This window comes from Saccopteryx leptura, chromosome 8 (genome assembly GCF_036850995.1).
Source record: "Saccopteryx leptura isolate mSacLep1 chromosome 8, mSacLep1_pri_phased_curated, whole genome shotgun sequence".
Lineage (NCBI taxonomy): Eukaryota > Metazoa > Chordata > Mammalia > Chiroptera > Emballonuridae > Saccopteryx > Saccopteryx leptura.
This window is the reverse complement of record NC_089510.1, coordinates 21,453,823-21,472,585: the sequence shown is the minus strand read 5'-3', so window position 1 is coordinate 21,472,585 and position 18,763 is coordinate 21,453,823. Positions and strand designations below refer to the sequence as shown.

General features: G+C 41.2%; 1 protein-coding gene across 4 annotated transcripts in view; it reads left to right on the top strand.

Annotated features, from left to right (window-relative positions):
- Positions 1-18,763, top strand: part of VGLL3 (vestigial like family member 3) — a 52,357-nt gene that overhangs the window by 14,511 nt on the left and 19,083 nt on the right. For 2 of the 4 annotated variants that reach the window (XM_066346960.1, XM_066346962.1), the window contains exons 2-3: positions 1,879-2,161; positions 11,916-12,449. In XM_066346960.1, the coding sequence (XP_066203057.1) occupies positions 1,879-2,161; positions 11,916-12,449 (817 nt within the window). The remainder of the gene's footprint in view (positions 1-1,878; positions 2,162-11,915; positions 12,450-18,763) is intronic. The other 2 variants (XM_066346961.1, XM_066346963.1) reach the window with 2 other exon arrangements.

Here is an 18,763-nt window from a genome sequence, read left to right as displayed (position 1 = left end):
AAAAGAGCAATACACATATTTACAAATAGCAGCCCCTAAATAATGACCACCAGCTCATATTATACCTGGAACATTTTAGGACTCACCTCACACAAGAACAACAAATTCATTGCTAAGAGAAAGTGTTTAATTCATTGAATGATGCATTTATAATTTGGGGCTATAGATTTTGAAGCTAGTAATTACCTTAGAAACATAAAAGGCTGGGTTACGTGTTTTGATAACATTTGCAAAATTATGTGTTTACTGAGTATTCCAGAATGATTTGTTTTTTTCTATTCACGTTCATTTTCTAGTGTGCATTTTTTACTAAAATGAAAAACTGCCTGACCTGTGGTGGCGCAGTGGATAAAGCGTCGACCTGGAAATGCTGAGGTCACCGGTTCGAAACCCTGGGCTTGCCTGGTCAAGGCACATATGGGAGTTGATGCTTCCAGCTCCTCCCCCCTTCTCTCTCTCTGTCTCTCTCCTCTCTCTCCCTCTTTGTCTCTCTCCTCTCTAAAAAATGAATAAATAAAATAAAAATAAATTTAAAAAAAGAGTGTAGAATTCTCAATTAAGGTACATAAACATTCTTTTAAAATGAAAAACTGGGTAAAACAGGATCAGGTTTTACTGGTATACTGACGATACAAACCTAATTTTGTCAACAGGATGATGAATTGTATCATCTTTAGCATTATGTCTTACATCTATTTCACATGGAAATTGTTGATAATAAATGTAATATGTGCTCAATAAAAAAATGTATGGACATGCTAAAAAGCAAGAATAAAAAAATAACAACTAAAAATTTACTAGCCAGAAAAACAATATAAAAGCTATCATTTTGGCAATTTTTATTCCCACGCTAGCTAGCCCTTTCCTAGATAGCGCTCTCCTCCATCGCATACACGCACACACACGTGTACACCTGCATACTTTGTATTACGCGTTCTGGCTCCACCACTTACATTCTCTGTGAGTGTTGGCAAGATTATTCACTTCAGTGTGCCTTAGTTGCTTCAGCTTTAAAATGTGGATTGTAACAATAACCATGTTACAGAACTGTAAGGGTCAAGTGGAGGTAATTAATAAATATTAAGTTTTATAAGTGTCTGGCATCATATGTTAATTATTATTATTATTATTATTATTATCATCATATGTTTAAAAATATTTTAAAATCACCAAAACTTTCTCATCTTTATTTGAAAGCCATACTCACCATTGCTAGTATTTTGTATTATTTTCTGTAAGCCACAACAAGATTTTTTTTCCCCCTCTCTATAATAATGGTGGTAAATGGAACATCTGAAAAATATGTTCCATGCAAAATGGATCTTCACACAGATTTATTTTGTCATTTTGGTTTGATTTTTGAGAAATGAGTTGGGCACATCTGCCAAATCCTCTTAGAAGATGCTACATTCCTGTTTTTATTTTAGTTTACTTCATTTATGAAAAGCTCTTTCCTTCTCCACCCGACCCTCAGACCCTTAGGCTTCCTGTCCCCATTTCTCCCTGTCCCAAACTACCATTTACTGCACATTAAATGCTTAAAATAAAAAATGAAGAAAAATGAAAATCTCTCACTTTTTTTTAAGTCATTCTGCTTTGCTATCTCTAACCAAAAAGCATTTGTACATTGGAAATATGAAAGCTGATAAAGGACTTTAATTTTTTTTTCTAAATTTGGAATATAATTTTTTTTTTTGAGGATGGAAAGGAGAGGCTGGTTTGGGGAGGGGAAAAGCTGGCATAAAGCAGATGAAGAAGGATCAATGTGAGAACATATGTTAATATTTAGACTTATTTTTAAAATTGAAAAGTTAACTAGTTCATGCTTTTTTTTTACAAACTTGTCTTTGATACTGTGTTTTGTTTATTCCATCCCAGAAGAAGTTAGCGGTATACAGCAAGATGCAGGACTCTCTGGAAGTCACCCTTCCCAGCAAACAAGAGGAGGAGGAGGAGGAGGAGGATGAGGAGGAGGAGGAGAAAGACCAGCCTGCCGAGATGGAGTACCTTAACTCTCGCTGTGTCCTTTTCACTTATTTCCAGGGAGACATTGGGTCAGTAGTGGATGAACACTTCTCAAGAGCTTTGGGCCAAGCCAGCATGCTCCATCCAGAATCTGCCATTTCAAAAAGCAAGATGGGGCTAACCCCCCTATGGCGAGGTAAGAATGTAAAAGCAGATGCTCTCCAGGGCCCTGTCTCTGTTTCGCAACTGCCTGTACCAGGTTCCAGCTGGAGGCTTGCCTCTGAAGGACGGATATCCACTTGCTTTTTTAATTTTTAAGGACAGCAAAGAATTTCTTTTAGACAAACAGCTGGATCGGTTTTGTCACATGTGGAATGCAGGGTTGGAAAAGATGCAGTCACACCCCTTAAATTCCTCATGGAAAGTAGTGATGCAACCGGCTGGAGTTTATAGTGGCAGGATCTCGCTGCGAGGCTCCATTCCTTAAGCCCCGATGGCCCAATTTGGATGTCTAAATAATAGGCGTGCCTGGATCAGCTTTTAAAAATTAGCTTTTGCTCATTCCACAAGGTGCTACGTGGTGACAGAGCAGAGATCTGAGTCTGACCCAGGAATACAGACTTTGAAAGCCTTCTATGTTCTCTTGATAGCTTTCTCCGTCTTGCTTTGTGGTGGTCTTAACTCTTTGTCCCGTACAATCGAGATATTATTGACTGTATGTAGATACATGGGTTTAGACTACTGTTTTTACCTCGGTGAAGTGAAACAGTAGATTGAGCATCCTCTTCTTTATTTTCTTCTATATAGAGGTCACAGAGGTATGATTAGACTTCTGAAAATCGTTATGTGACCTCTTAATTGGGACAAAGACAAGGTTAGAGAAAAGATATATACACATCACTTCAATGATAGTTTTCGAGAAATGTGTTAGGGTCATTTTTTTTTTTTTTTTTGAACTCACCAGATTATTTGAAGCATCCAGTAAAATGGTTCTCAAAATGTGGTTTCCAGGACGAGAAACAGATTCTTGGGTCACACCCCAGACTTACTAAACCAGAAACTCAGGGGTAGAGAAATATGTGTTTTAACCAGCGCTCCCACTAATTCAGATGCAGGCTCAAATTTGATAATCATTGATCCCGTGCTATTAAAACACAGATTGCAGACCTTTTACTCAGACCTATTGAATCAGTGTCTCTAAAGGAAGGGTCTGGAAATCAAACTTTAACAAGTGCCCCAGATGATCTGATGATGAAGAAAGACTGGTCACCTGTGGTTGGGGGCAGGTGAGAGGTGAAGAGTGGTTGGTTCCTTCTCAACATCAGAGGATTGGTTCTGCTCCATTGTAGAATAGGTTCTGGCCATATGAAATTTCTGGGCCTGGTCTGTAGATATGATGCTTGTCTTTCCCTCCCTTCCTCCTTCCCTCCCTTCCTTTCTTCTTCTTCTTCTTCTTCTTCTTCTTCTTCTTCTTTTTTTTCCTAAATATGAAGAATAATAAGATAAGCAGTGATTTTAATGGGAAGGTAGAATACAACACAAGTGACCAAGACCACTTGGTGGAAGGGAAAGCATACCTTGTTGTCTGGTTAATACATATTACACACTTCCCACAGAACTGAAAACTTAGTCCTAGGAAACCTAAGAGTTTATGTAATCAACAAATATCCTATTTGGTAGCACGTGGTGAATACGTTTAATAACTTGTGGAGGGTAAAAAGAAAACTTCAGTGAGTTAGCTATCTTTAACAAATAGTTTGATATATAAATAATAAATCCTGTCAGAAAAATTTGTGCTAGGAAGTTAATAAAACAATGCCAATCTCTTATCATACTCACATAGGCATTAATAATTATTTAACCTGGAATGTAGAAACAAGGGACCAAAATTATAGCTGGAAGTAGGAGTGATTGTCTAGTATCATAACCAGAATAGTTTTACTTTTTTTTTTTTATACAGGGACAGAGATAGAGTCAGAGAGAGGGATAGATAGGGACAGACAGACAGGAACAGAGAGAGATGAGAAGCATCAATCATCAGTTTTTCATTTTGACACCTTAGTTGTTCATTGATTGCTTTCTCATATGTGCCTTGACCACAGGCCTTCAGCAGACCGATTAACCCCTTGCTCAACCCAGCGACCTTGGGTCCAAGCCAGTGAGCTTTTTGCTCAAGCCAGATGAGCCTGTGCTTAAGTTGGGGACCTCGGGGTCTCGAACCTGGGTTCTCTGCATCCCAGTCCGACGCTTTATCCACTGCACAACCGCCTGATCAGGCATAACCAGAATAGTTTTAAGTGAAGTGTTGTATCTATGCAAAAACTTTACAGTTCAGTGTTTTTACTAGAATCTGCATGCTTCAATAAAGAAGCCTTTTGGACAGATGCCAAATTTTGGTATAGAAATGGTAGATAATGGTAATGATTTAGTAACTATTGTTACAATTTTCTTAGCATGATCTGAAATCTGGGCTTCAAATCTAGCTCCTCTTTTATTCATTGACTTACAGAGCACATATTTATCAAGGTCTTGCTGTGTTCTAGGTCAGGGGTCCCCAAACTATGGCCCGAGGGTCACATGCGGCCCCCTGAGGCCATCTATCCGGCCCCTGCCGCACTTCCAAAGGGGCACCTCTTTCATTGGTGGTCAGTGAGAGGAGCCTAGTTCCCATTGAAATACTGGTCAGTTTGTTGATTTAAATTTACTTGGTCTTTATTTTAAATATTGTATTTGTTCCCGTTTTGTTTTTTACTTTAAAATAAGATATGTGTAGTGTGCATAGGGATTTATTCATAGTTGTTGTTTTTTATAGTCTGGCCCTCCAACGGTCTGAGAGACAGTGAACTGGCCCCCTGTGTAAAAAGTTTGGGGACCCCTGTTCTAGGTAGTGAGAATGTATCAGTAAAGCAAGTCTCGAAGGCTCTACACTCCCAGACTGTTTTAATGGAAGAGGCAAGTAATACATGTATAGTGAAATGCAAGGGACCATTTTACTTAGGGTAATAATCGATGTTCTCTCTCAGACCATTTCATTCGAGTGCAGACCTGAAGGAAAAAAGAGTGTTCCTCACGACACGAATATCTAGGGGAAGATGATTCAGGTCAGAGAGAGCATTCACTGCAAAGACCCTGAGTAAAGACTGAGTTTGCAGTGTTTGACGCAAAGTAAAAATGCTAGTGAGTTTGGACTGAAATGAAGAATACAAGGTAGAAACAAGAATTTTTAGAGTATTTTATGTCCCTTTAGTTTATCAGAGTAGCCAAGGCAAACACAGTGTGCTCTTCTATTTCCATCTTTCCGTATACTTGGGATAATGCACTTTTATATGGAAGATATGCAATAAATACGAATTGAATAATTGAGTAACTGGCTTATAAAAACCGAGTTCATACCGTGTACCCCAGATTAGAAAACACAAAAGTCGGTAATGGAGAATTTATTAGCAATAAGTTATATAAAATCATTGATTCCAGTTTTCTTATTTGTAAAATAAAGAGGTTGAATTAAGTGATAGTTGAAATCTTTTTCTCTGTAAAGTTCTCTGACTTCAAATGTATTATTCACTTTGACTTTGTGGATAAAACTTTGTCATAGTTGTTTCTAGTTGTGAATCAGTTTTAGATAAATATATATAACTTGAATATAATTTATAGATTCATAAAGATTTAGAAATTAATATCTTAAAGAGAGGCATAATAAATTGAGATTCCCATGTATAGCAAAGAGAGTTATTGGGAGTTTTGTATTCATTGCCAAAGCAATATAGGTTTGGATAATGTAATCGTTGGATTCTGTTTATTTTGGGTTTAATTTTGGGCCTTATTACTGTCTGGTTGCAATGTGACTTGGCATTAATTACTTAACATCTCTCTGGGCTCAATTTCAAGTACATAATATGTGTTTATGGATACCCATTTCCTAAGGTTATAATAAAGATTTTTTTAATAATGTATATGAAGAATCTGGCATAGGGCTTGATGCAAGGTGCTAGATCAAGGTCAGATGCCTTTTCTCTCTCTCTCTCTCTCTTTTTTTAAAAAAAATTTTTCTTAAGGGAGAAGCAGGGAGGCAGAGAGACAGACTCTTGCATGTGCCTCTTACTGGGATCCACCTGGCAAGCCCCCTATGGAGCACTGCTCTACCTATCTAGGGATATGCTCTGTTACTTGGCAACTGAGCTATTTTAATGCCTGAGGCAAGGTCATGGAGCCATCCTCAGCACCTGGAGCTAACTTGCTCCAATTGAGCTATGGCTGCCGGAGGGGATGGGGGAGATAGAGAGTGAGAAGAGAGAGGAGGAGGGGTGGAGAAGCAGATGGTTGCTTCTCCTGTGTGCCCTGACCGGGAAGTGAATCCGGGACATCCACACATTAGGCATAGAGCCAACCAGCCAGGGCCATCTCTTTTTCTTTTGCATCAGTCAGCCTTGAATCTTTATAAAGAAACATTGTGTTTTGGAAGTTTGTATTTCTGGCAGAAACGCAGTTTCTTGGACATAGTAGGTCCTCAGGGCTATTGACAGGAAGGAGTACGCAGGAGCTGCTGACCAGCTGTATTAAATTAAAGGGTCTAATTGATGGCATGAAAGTTTACAGTGCTACACAAGTGCTACAGTGCTACAAAGGAATTTAAAACTGAATTATGTTTGATTGCAGAATATATTTACAGAGTAAACCTTTAGAGAAGAATAGAGTTTCGGCTAATGATGGAATAATGGTCTTACTTTGAGTGTGTATCTTGATGGTGTGAGGAAAGTCCTCTTTAGGTGTTTGCAGCTGTTAGATAAACAATTGGCAGTAAATATTTGTACTTTGGCACAATATACCATCAATTCCCTATTATTTCACAATACATTCTAGCAGGAATTGAATAGGGCTTCTCAGTTAAGAAAACCTAATGAATCTGATTGTCCTTTTATCCCCATCCAAATAGTAACCTCAGCCCCCAGATATGTTTCTGCATTGATCTCAGTGTCCCAGGACCATTACAGAGGGTGTGTGCGTGCATGCATGTGGAGGAAAGGGGAGTAGTGAGGATGAGCCGTAGCATGATATAGCCCTGCTGTAAAAACTTATTGACACTTTTCCTTCTGGTAGTGGCAAAATACTTGCTGTTTGATTGATTCAGTAGCGTGTGCTTGGAGCAACTCATTCTGGTAGAAAAGACCTCTGAAAATGAGTGCTCTCCTAAAAGAGCAAAAGGGCGAATGGAAAGGAGGGCCGGTTTCTGAGCCAGCTGAGACTGGGAAGGAGGCGGACGAACTGTGTGCAGCTCCAGGAGGTGCTGCAGGGACGGGCGCTGCTGGGAAGTTTAGAGCAGGCACGTGGGAAGACGGTGAGGTCTGACGCCCCTCACGGTCCGGTCCTGCCTCCAAGGAGTGTGGGTATCACCCCTGGAATCTCTCATTTTATAGCCACAATGCCCATTTTGAGCAGCTCTAGGACAAAGTAAGTGGAAAGCAATCTTTTGACAGAATGCTAACATCTAATTCCTGAGCGACAGAAAGCTTCGGAATACATATCCTTTGACCTCTGACCCAACAACTTATTTTCATGAGATGCAGAGGAAGATAGGAATTATAGTGTGGACTCTTCAGGTTAAAAATGCAGTAGCACTGTTTTCACTGAGATGAATAAAAAAAAGGTAAATGTTATTCTAAGGATGTGTTTTCTAGAGATTTTTAAGATAATTTAAGATCCTGGTTCTATATCATTTTAGTGTCTTGTTATCCTTTTAATATACTTATTTTCAATATTAAGTAGTACAATGTTTTTTTTTTAATAGATGTTGAATTTTCTCTTGATCATATTGTTTGCCCTAAGAGACGTTAAAGAATTTATGTAAAAAGTACTCCAGCTATTCAGAATTGAAAGAGCCACTTGATGGTCCAAGTTAAAGTCTTCTTTATCTCTAAGGTATATTTCCGGTATAAATTACCCAGTGAAATCACTGGGTATGCTTTGGGTGAGTTGTAGTAGACAATACATCAATTTGGTCATTTTGTTGTTGTTTAGAAATAAGGATGTGTGTATAATATTTTTAAGCCCAAATGCAAATTGAATTAAAGTATAGATACTTTGTACATGTCGGACTGTCAGTGTTAACCTCATCCAGCTACCTGATCCCACAGTCACCAGAATGTTAACAGTATACATCTGAATTGCCCCCACTAACCTGAAAAGTAATATTGCATGGAAATAGCTTGTGCACAATTTCTCATAAGCTTTTCCTTCCAACAAATGTGGCTGTGATTAAGTTCTCCTAAGCAAAGAGTCATGTAATGAAAAAAATTTACATACATATGAAATAAGTCCACTGATTCCCAAGCATGGAAAAAGGCATATCATCTGTTTCTTAGTATCAAGATTTCTCTTATCAGGATACCAAATAGTGTTTTTGAAGTTTAAACTTGTCTATAAATATACTTTCTATTCAACATCATTTCATTTACTTGTAAAATGTAACATTGTTTTTGAAAGGTCTGCGTGGATCTCTGCGAAGTCTGTATTAATCTCAGGAGACATACCAACTGGGAAAATACTAAGTTGCCTCTAATTTTATTTTTCCCTGGGGGCATGTTAAAGCTTTGTCCAGACTTTATCAAGTGCATTTTTAAAAATAGAGCTTCACTTTCAATGATAATGTGTTCACTAATCACATTACAATAATTCATAAATAAGACAAGGAATTTTTTAATTTTTTTTTTATAAGGAATTTATTCATTATTCACATTGTACATGTCCAAAATGCTTAAGCATCTGTAAAATAAAATTGGGTCCATGTACCTATAAATGAAAGAAATAAAAGGAAAGCATCTAGAGAAATATGTACTCTCAGTGCTTTTGATATTTTAATGGTGGATTTTAATAAGGGGATCTCTGGCACACACCTGTGGGTTGGGTCCCACAGTTTCTATAATAGGATCTGACCCCACTGGGGGGTGAAAGTTCTGAGTAGAATGAAGGGTTTGGTAGCAAAGATTGGACCTGTGAGAGCAAAGTAGCAGCTTGGTGGTGCAGGGTTGCATTATTTGCTGTAAAGAGCCTCTGTAAACAGCTTGTATGGGTTATACACTTTACACATTGACAACTTCCATTGTGGGTGTGGCAGAAATATCTATGATGGCCATCCTTTAAGGCAAATTGAATTTTCTTCTCACAGCTTGCACAGTTTTCTCTCGTCATTAGCAGCAATTTTTTTGTATGTCAAAGGGAGAGCATTCTTAAATAAAATGTATTTGTTACAGTGCCAGTAAGTTTCATTTTCAGTGCTGTTTTCTGATGTGTTGTGATTATGACAAAACAAATAAATGTATTCAATGAAAAGTTTGCCAGGACTGTTTGAACACTTGAAGAATGATTTATACTTTCATTCTTTTCCTTTAGAAGATGATCACTTCCTAGATTTCCACAAGGGTTTTGAGATCCACGGAGATTCTGTAGGGTAGAGACTTGAATGTGAGATGTGAGGAGCTGTCAGTCCACGGAATGAATGGAGTGAATGATGACAGCTCTGGGCTGACTGGGAGAGAATGGGGAAGGGTGAGAATGGGAAAGGAGGCTCTACAGCTGTTAGGGAAGCTAGAGAAAGGAAATGCTTGTACACCACAACGATACCCTAATTGTGTAAGTCAGGTGACACGTGTGCTGGTTGACTCACGTTGCACAAGCTTTCCCTGATGTTAAACAAATTGTCCTGGAAATTGAGAACATGGATACATCAGAGTTCCAAATGCTTGTATTTTAGAGTACTTCCTGGCATATTCTTTATTTAGTGGGCAGACCTGGAAAGGCTATTGTGTCTGTGTGGAACCCAGTATTAAGAAACTATTTTACTGTATACATGGACAACTAATGTGCTGAGCAACCTTATCTTTATCTAGAATAAGGTATTTTTCTATCTCTTTACCTAGAGAAAGAAATAATTTACAGACCACTTTTTCAAGTGACAGAAGTGTGGAGCCAGAAGGTACTTGGGATTTTTGTTCAAGTGCCTCCAATTTTGTTGGAAGAAACTGAGCCACAGAGAGGCCAGCAGGTCCATTTGGAGTCACAAAATGAGATAGGGTCAGAGTTAAGTGCTGGTTCTTTGGTTGAGCTTTCTAGACTCCCAGTCCAGTGCTCACTCAGTGACACCACACCATGGCCATGGGTTAGTACTGGAGGCATACATCTTCCTTCATAGAGATCTGACTATCTCAGTTTCTAGGTCAGAACCCTTCAAAGCTCACTGAGACCTTCCCAGGACAGCACCCACGGTCAGCACGTGGTTGGCAAGGCCATACCCACCTCTGACCTCCTTGGACCCTAGTCTAAACTTTTGCCACCTTTTTGCCCACTGAACTTGTTTAATATTTCAAATACTTCTTTATCCATATTGAGTGTGAATTCGTACTTTTTGGCCTCCTTCACATACATTTGCATTTGCCTAAAACACTCTCCACTGCTTCTTCGCAAGGCCAGCCTTGTTCTCCCTTTCAATTCAGCAGTCACATTCTTAGGCCGCTTCTGTGCCTTCTCTCTGGGCTTTCCCCGTGAGGGCACCTGCCAGGACACAGTCCTGTGTGCCAGGCACATGTCAGTATGTTTATCTGTCCCCCATCAGACAGTGGCATCTGTCTGATCATATGGGACCTCTCTATGTCTGGTCCATAGTCGGTTATCTATAAATATGTTATGAGGATTGAGTGGGAAAAATTGCAAGTGATGGGGAAGGTTATCCCTCTTTCTAATTTATGTTCAAGTTCTATTTTTCAGTATTTCCTCTTCCCAAAAAACCTTTTCCAACATGACTCCTTCTTGAGTCTCTTGATTTCCATAGAATCTTCACCCAATCCTAATGTTCAGGTCATGGTTACAATTGTGCCCTCTTGTGGCACAGTGATGAAGAATGCTGGCCACCCAGGAGGCGGGCTACTCATCTTGGAAGCTCAAGTTTCCTTCTTTCCAGCTGTGAAGTCTTGGGCTTCTTCCCTGCCTTGATTTCTACATGGATAAAATGGGAATAACAATAGCAAAATAACAATAACTACCTCAGAGAGCTCAAGTGAGGCTGCATTAAGATCACCCATTGGCCTGGTGTTGGGCATTTGGTCACTATTATTAAATGTTAACTGTGAGTATTGTCAGTGCAGGGACTCCCAGACCCCTACCGGAAAAAAGTCAGCTTAGCGTGCTCTTCCTGGTGGAGAGTGAGGTTGGTGAGCATAAACGAGATGCGTATGCAACCCCTACTTCCATTTGTACCTTTCAGCATTAAAATGTTTAGTTTGAGTGAAAATTATATTTGCATTTATTTTTTTTTTAAGTGAGGGAAGTTTTTTTTTTATTTTTATTTTTTTTATTTTTATTTATTTATTCATTTTTAGAGAGGAGAGAGAGAGAGACAGAGAGGGAGAGAGAGGAGAGAGAGAAGGGGGGAGGAGCTGGAAGCATCAACTCCCATATGTGCCTTGACCAGGCTAAACCCAGGGTTTCAAACCGGCGACCTCAGCATTTCCAGGTGGACGCTTTATCCACTGCACCACCACAGGTCAGGCCTATATTTGCATTTAAAAGAAGTTAGTGAACATCCTCATTTCCAACCTCCCTGGACCGCATCTGCGGTGTAAGCTTTCTTTGCCTGCGAGGTAGGGACCTACGACGACCTCTGCTCAGACTTGATGGCAGCAAGACACCCGGGGAAAGCAAGCTTTTCAGGCCTGAGCAGCGTGGACTGTGGTTGAGTCAGCTGCCCGCCCGCGGGCGGGGCGGGGACGCCTTCGGCACCTGAACCGTGCGCGCTGACTTCTCAGGGGAGCTCAGAGGTTTTCCTTGTCTCCCCCCACCTCTCTGGGGGGGGAGAAGAAGGGCGAACTGACCAGCCTGCTGTCAAGTATCGGGCGGGCAGCGAAACGTCTTATCTCCGAACTGCATCTTAACGTCAATAATGTCTTTTTCTGTCTTCTCAGACAGCTCAGCTCTCGCAAGTCCGAGGAGTAGTTTCCCGACTTCCTTTTGGACCAGCTCTTACCAGCCCCCACCGGCACCGTGTCTGGGGGGAGTTCACCCTGACTTCCAGGTCGCGGCGCCCCCTGGCGCCTTCCCCACGGCCGAGCCCAGCCCCTGGCCCGGACACGGCCTGCACCAGCCGGGCCCCGCGGCGCCCCCGCCCGGCTCCGAGTCCTGGCACTACCCTCTGGCATCTCAGGTGAGCCCGCCCTACAGCCACGTGCACGACGTGTACCTGCGGCACCACCACCCCCACGCTCACGTGCACCACCGCCACCACCACCACCACCGGCGCCACCCCTCTTCCGCCGGCTCTGCTCTGGAGGCGTCCTACGGGCCCCTGCTGATGCCGGCGGTGCGGGCAGCCAGGATTCCTGCTCCCCAGGGTGACATCACCAAGACGGAGTCGACGACAGTCACCACTGCTACCTCAGCATGGGCCGGCGCCTTCCACGGGACTGTGGACATAGTGCCAAGCGTGGGATTTGACACAGGTGAGCCTGCGGTATTTCCTCCTTTCCACAAAGAGAAAAAAGAAAAGAGTTAGGAAATAAACATTGGAAGGTGGGGGATGTTCTTCTGAGGACTTTGAAATATGTTTTCCTCTTATATGCACAAGTTAAGCTTTGCCAGTATGTTCAGGGGACCTAACGATTTTGCAATGATTCCTGCATTCCTGCGGAAACTGGTAGGACTAGTTCATGGAGCACAGCCTGAGAAAGGTCTTGGGGCTTCCCTCCGTTTCTTAAACTAGTCAACTGTCCCTTTGGACTGGAATCTCTGGTTCCTTACGTGTATAAAGAGTACTGAGCATATTCTTGAAACCTCCTCTCTCTCTCTCTCTCTCTCTCTCTCTGCTCTAATGCCTGATAGAAATCATAAATAGTAGGTTTCAGTTCTTTTTCCTTTTATTGTTAGGTCTTATTTGTGATGTATAAAATAAACTGTTTTCTGGAATGTAGTCCGGGTCTACTCTTTAAAAACGATTAGGAGACATATTTTTAAAAAGCAGGATTTCCCTTCTCTTCCCTCCTTTTCCTTCTTTTCCCCTCCCTTTCTCCTTTTCCTTCTTTCTCTCTTTCTTTCTCTCCCTCTCTGTTTTAAATGACACCAGACTTAATAAAACTACTATAAAGTTTTATTTTCAACAGATTTATAAAAAAAAGGTAAGGGAAATATTTATTCCCAGAGCATTCAGCTCCTTTCTGGAATTCACTAGTTTGGAAGGTCATGGTGCTAAATGTTTGCGCTTGGCTTGTTGGACCAGAGTAGTCATATTAGTAGTATTAATAGTTCTGAGCTCATGAAATCACAGGTATCAGCAGCTAAAAAAAATGCTCATCCAGTCAGTGATTACAGCCCCAGAGCCTCCTGCATTCCAATGTCACCCACCTGTACGCCCAGTTCCCGGTTCTTTTCCTGGAACGCTTGACAACATATTAGAACTTTCCTTCCAGAAGTTGAAAGAGACTCAGTCTTTCCTTAGTTTCTCTCTAGCGTTCAAGATTCTTCATCTGAGTGCTGACTCACAGAAGAGGACTCCACAGAGTCATAAAGGCCCGGCATTCACGCTGACATGGGTGGGATAGTCTTACCTTGGTCCCTGGATCTGCACTGAGCTTTCCAGTGTTGGCCATTGCCTGGCCTCACCCATCTCAGCTTCCTATTGAGTCTCTGGGCTCAAACTGTTTTTCTAAACACACCAGCAGGAGACTTGGTCCTCCCTCCCTGAGAGAAGAGAATGGGATGGGGCTAACCGCCGTGGGCTTCCCTTCCTTCCTTGCCATATACCAACGGAATGAAGGCAACTCTTGAGTTGTTGGATCCCTGGGGCGACATCTGAGTCCAGTCCCAGTTTGGTAGATGCCACCATGGGAAGCCGAATTCTGGAGGCTCTTTCTTATCTCCCTTCCATGGCACCTGTGTGGCCAGAGTTAAGTGCTGTCCTTAGTAGGCAAAGAAGGTGTTCCCTCCTTTCTTAGTCACTTTGTGGTGCTATGACAGAATGCCATACACTGGGTGGCTGAAACAACAAACATTTAGTTTTCATAGTTTTGGAAGCTGGGAATTCCAAGATCAAGGTTCTAGCGCTTTCAGTGTTTGGTGCAGGCTCACTTTCTGATTCACAGACACTATCTTCTCAGTGTTTGCCCCAATGGCATAAGGAATAGCAAGGTGTCTGGCATCTCTTTCATCACATCACTAATTCCGTTCATGAGAGTTCTGCCCTAATGACATACTCACCTATCAAAGTCTCCACCTCATGCGCATTAGGATTTAACCTGTGAATTTTAGAGGGAAAAACGATTTGGTCCAAAGCCTTCCCTCTGAGCATTCCATAATATATAGACAGAAAAAGGATGTGATTGCTTTTTTTGAGCTCTCTGTTTCTACTTTTGTTACCTGTTATCTACTTCTGTAGTTGTCAGCTTTGGTGTGAGCCTCATTAACTAACTGATGTTTATAATTTTAGCTTTAAATATATATATATATATATATATATATATATATTTTTTTTTTTTTTTAATGAAAACCATCTTCCTACATTTTGGAAGTGGAGAGGAGAATAGTTTTGTTCTCTCTGAGCTGTGAATCAACATTATCGAGTACCCACTCTATAAGACTTATACATAAGATACTTTATACATGTTATTGCTCTGAATTCTTTAATTCTGAAATAGGTCTTCTGTGATTCATTTACAAGTAAGGAAACAATTTTAGTTTTTTCTATTAGAAAACAGCTTGCCTATGTTGCAAATACTCAAGTTCGGTTGAGAGGGACAGGAACTAAGTAAGACCTGTCCCTCTCTAAGGAATTGCTGGGGCAGCATCTCCCTGTGGACGTATGTAAATTAGACTGTGAATTGACACTGTTAAACTAGACTATTAATAGTGAATAATGAGGAGTGAAGATTTACCTATTGGACATATGCAATGATACTCTGTCACTGTGTGTTTTGGATAATGGTCATAATTCATCCCTGTCCCATCATTTTGATCTAAGCAAGAAAAAAAAAAAGACAATAGAATCAATGAAATAAAGATCAAATTATTAGCACAATTGTTAATCAGGTTAAATTGGAGATCCTAGATTTGGCTTACTGCTCCAACTGAACTTTGTAGTATCCTGGGCTAAATTTAGATCCAACTTAGAGTTCAGAGAAGTTTCCCATAAGACATCTTCCTTGTCACACAAGTTAGAGCGCCATTACTGTGAAAGGAAATCTGAGAAGCATAGTCTGAAGTGTGACGCTGGGATGCTTACGTTACAATCAGCAGTAGCAGGTGGAGCATGCCGTGTCCCGCGTGGGCGCTGGCCCAATGAGAGAGAGGAAAGGACTGAGCCATGTGGGCTCGTGTACCTCTCCTAAACTCAGGCATCATATCAAATATTACACCTCTCTTCCTTTGGGAAGAGTCAGGGGGTAATGTTTTGGGTCAGTTTTCTGGAGAAACAAACTCTTAAGATGCAGATTTGATTGTAGACAATTCATAAGGTAATGTTCTGAGATAACAGCTTTGAGATGTGAGAAGAATTGGGTAAAAAAGAGGTCTCACTGTGATTATGCTTATTTAACTGAGCTTTAGTTGATTCCACGGGGAGCTCTGGAGCTCAGGGGACCTCTTATAATTGCCCTGCTGTCAGTCGAGGTGGGTGGGCTTTTATGTTCCTGCACTGAACTGATTATTGGGTGGATTTGCCTCTGGAAAAGGGACGTGATGTTAGGCAAGATGGCTTTATTCAGCTGAAGGCAATTCCGAAATAAAAAGACCACTGAAAGTTATGAGCTGCTAACAGCAGGGGAATGAATGTCTCCACACAGAATAAGGAGAGATCAGTGCCCATCACAGTATCCGCTACGGGAGGACCAAAGACATTAATAGCAGCTCCTCTTCCACTTTTCTAACTGTTTATGAAAGAACAGAAGTTTCTGTAGAAAAGGCCAAAGGAAGGAAATACGGTAGTTGGGAAGAATGAGATGGGTTCCTCTATCCAGTCTATGCAGCACTGACCTGACCATGACCTGAGCCCTAAATGGTGGCTGCACTCAGCCTGAGATGCTGAGGGAAGAGCCTGCATTCGGGCGAGACGGGTGTGAAACTTCTCAAAGCATTAAGAGATAAATTAATGCAACTATTTTCAGAGCAGTTTGATAAAAGATACGACATTTTCATCAGTAGGGGAAAGGTTTAATAACTTTGGGTGCAGTTTTATTTTGCAGCTGTCTGTAGGAAATCTTGAAGGTAATATAAAACTTAATGACTAAGTAAATTTTTTTTTTAATTAAGTAGAGGAGGAGAGACAGAAAGACAGACTCTCACATGTGTCCCGACCAGGATCCCCGGGATCCTCCCAGCAAGCCCCCCACAGGGCAATGCTCTTCCCATCTTGGGCCCCTGCTTTGTTTCTTGGCAACTGAGTTATTTCAGCTCCTGAGGCGAGGCCATGGAACTATCCTTAGCTCTTGTGGCCAACTTGCTCTAACAATTTGAGCCGTGGCTGCAGGAGGAGGATGAGGGGGAGGGGGAGGGGGAGGAGGAGAGAGAAAGAGAGAGAGAGAGAAAAGAGAGGGATGGAGAAGCTGATCGTCGCTTCTCCTGTGTGCACAGATTGGAATCGAAACTGGTACTTTCACACGACAAGCTGATGCTCTACCACTGAGCCAACCAGCCAGGGCTCTAAGTAAAGTTTTAAAGTATCATGTATGATAAAATCCAAGAGTCAACAGAATTTTTCTGTGAAGGCTTGATACAAGTGTTTAATACTTTGTAATGTCTTGCTGTCTGTCACCACAACTCAGCTTTGCTTTTGTAGTATAGAAGCAGCCACATAGAAAACTTAAATAAATGAGTGTAATGCTGGTGGCCGAGGCCAGGCAGGTCCACACTGGATTTAGGCAGATGGTAGAGAAACTGTGGATCCAGACAGCATTGGGCCGTTCCCGTTTAATAGAGTCTTACAACGGTGGATGAGCAAACAAGGTGGGGGAAAACTACTTCTCAGATAAACATACAGCAAAATGGCCCCTCCCAGTGACAGGCAGGCAACCCTCAATCTGCAGTCCACTCTGAGCACGAGAACCCATTGCTTTACATACACTCTACATGTGATGCTGCCACGTGTTCACGCACTAATTAAGCAAAGTGCTTGCAGCCGGTAAACCAGGGAGCAAGCCTAACATAGCTGTTTCCCCTGCCATGAGGATGGTTGTATTCCAATAAAACTTTATTGATGGACACTGAAAATTTAATTCTATATACTTTTTATGAGTAATGAAATGCTATTCTTTTGTATTCCCTTCAGTCTCAATTATTTAAAAATACCAAACCCATGTTTTTAGACTTAGCTCATGGGCTCTGTATATAAACAGACACTAGTCCTGATTTGATACGCAGGCTGTAGGTTCTGACCCTCATAGAGTCCCATGTGTTTAGTTTTCATCTCTCCACATAAGCACACACTCATTTATGCGCCTGAACTTCCTCAGTGACAATTATCTAGAATTATATACCCCCTCTACTTTTAATGATTATTACTCATTAGTAATTAGTGGGCACCTTGAGCTTTGAAGGAAGACCATCTGATTTTATAGGCTCACCTCTGTCACTCACTAGCTGTAGGGTTTGGGGCAAATTTCTTAATGAAGCAAAAACATTTGCCAACGTTCTCTGCACCTGATAGCATATTCTATACCTGCTAGCTATACAGGGGAAGGTAAACAGATCCTCGCTTTTGTAGCTTTTAAATCATTATTGAGATTATATTATGTCATATGCTACACCGTTCTAAAATGTATAATTCCCTGGTTTTTAGTATGTTCACAATGTTGTGCAACCATCCACACTATCTAATTCCAGAACATTTCTATCAGCTCAAAAAGAAATTCCTTATCTCTTAGGAGTCACTCCCAATTCCCCTCTGCCCACCCCGTGTGCCCTGGCAAACACTAATCTACTTTCTGCTTGTATGCATTTTCCTTTTTTGGACAGTGCATATAAATAGAATGATACAGTATTTGGCCTTTTGTGTCTTCCTTCACTCACTTAGCAGCCTGTTGTTAAGATTCATCCATGGAGCACGTATTAGAACTTTACTTCTTAATGCGGGTGGATACTTTGCCATTGTGTGGATAGACATACCACGTTTTGTTTATTTTTAAATTGGTTTCTTTCTGTTTTTGGCCAGTAAGAGTAATACTGCAATGAACCCTCAGGTACAAGTTTTGTTTTCAGTTCTCTTGGGTATATATGTAAGAGTAGAACTGTGGGGTTGAGAGAGTGTCGCTTTTTATTTTATAAACTTCTATATTTCTTGACATTTTTTCAAAAGGCATTTGTTACATTGGTAATTAACTAAAAATGATTACACCATATAGTAATAGAGTTCTGAGATTTTGTAGGCAAAATTCTTGCACTGAAAGGAAGTGAAATAGTCCATTTTTTCTGAAGGTTCCAAGATGGGGTGAGAGGAGGGAGGTGATTCAGGCGTAAAATCTGAAGACATTCTCATTCTCAGGGTCCCATCTACACAGACCTCCTTAAAGTTTGCACCCAGGGGGCCTCACTTGCATCACCGGTGTCCTGGCTCTCTCTTCTGTCACACCTGATTTGCTTTCGTTTATTGCTCCCTTTTTAAAATAGATACTGCATACCTATTGACATGATCCTAAGGCATCTGTGTCCACCGTCCTCGTGAAAATACCCACCTTTACCAAAACACTGTTATCACAAATCTCACATTGGGCTTTCTCCATTCTGCTTAACAGTCTCAAAACTGGGTTTCATGGGAACAGTAATTTCAGCAAGT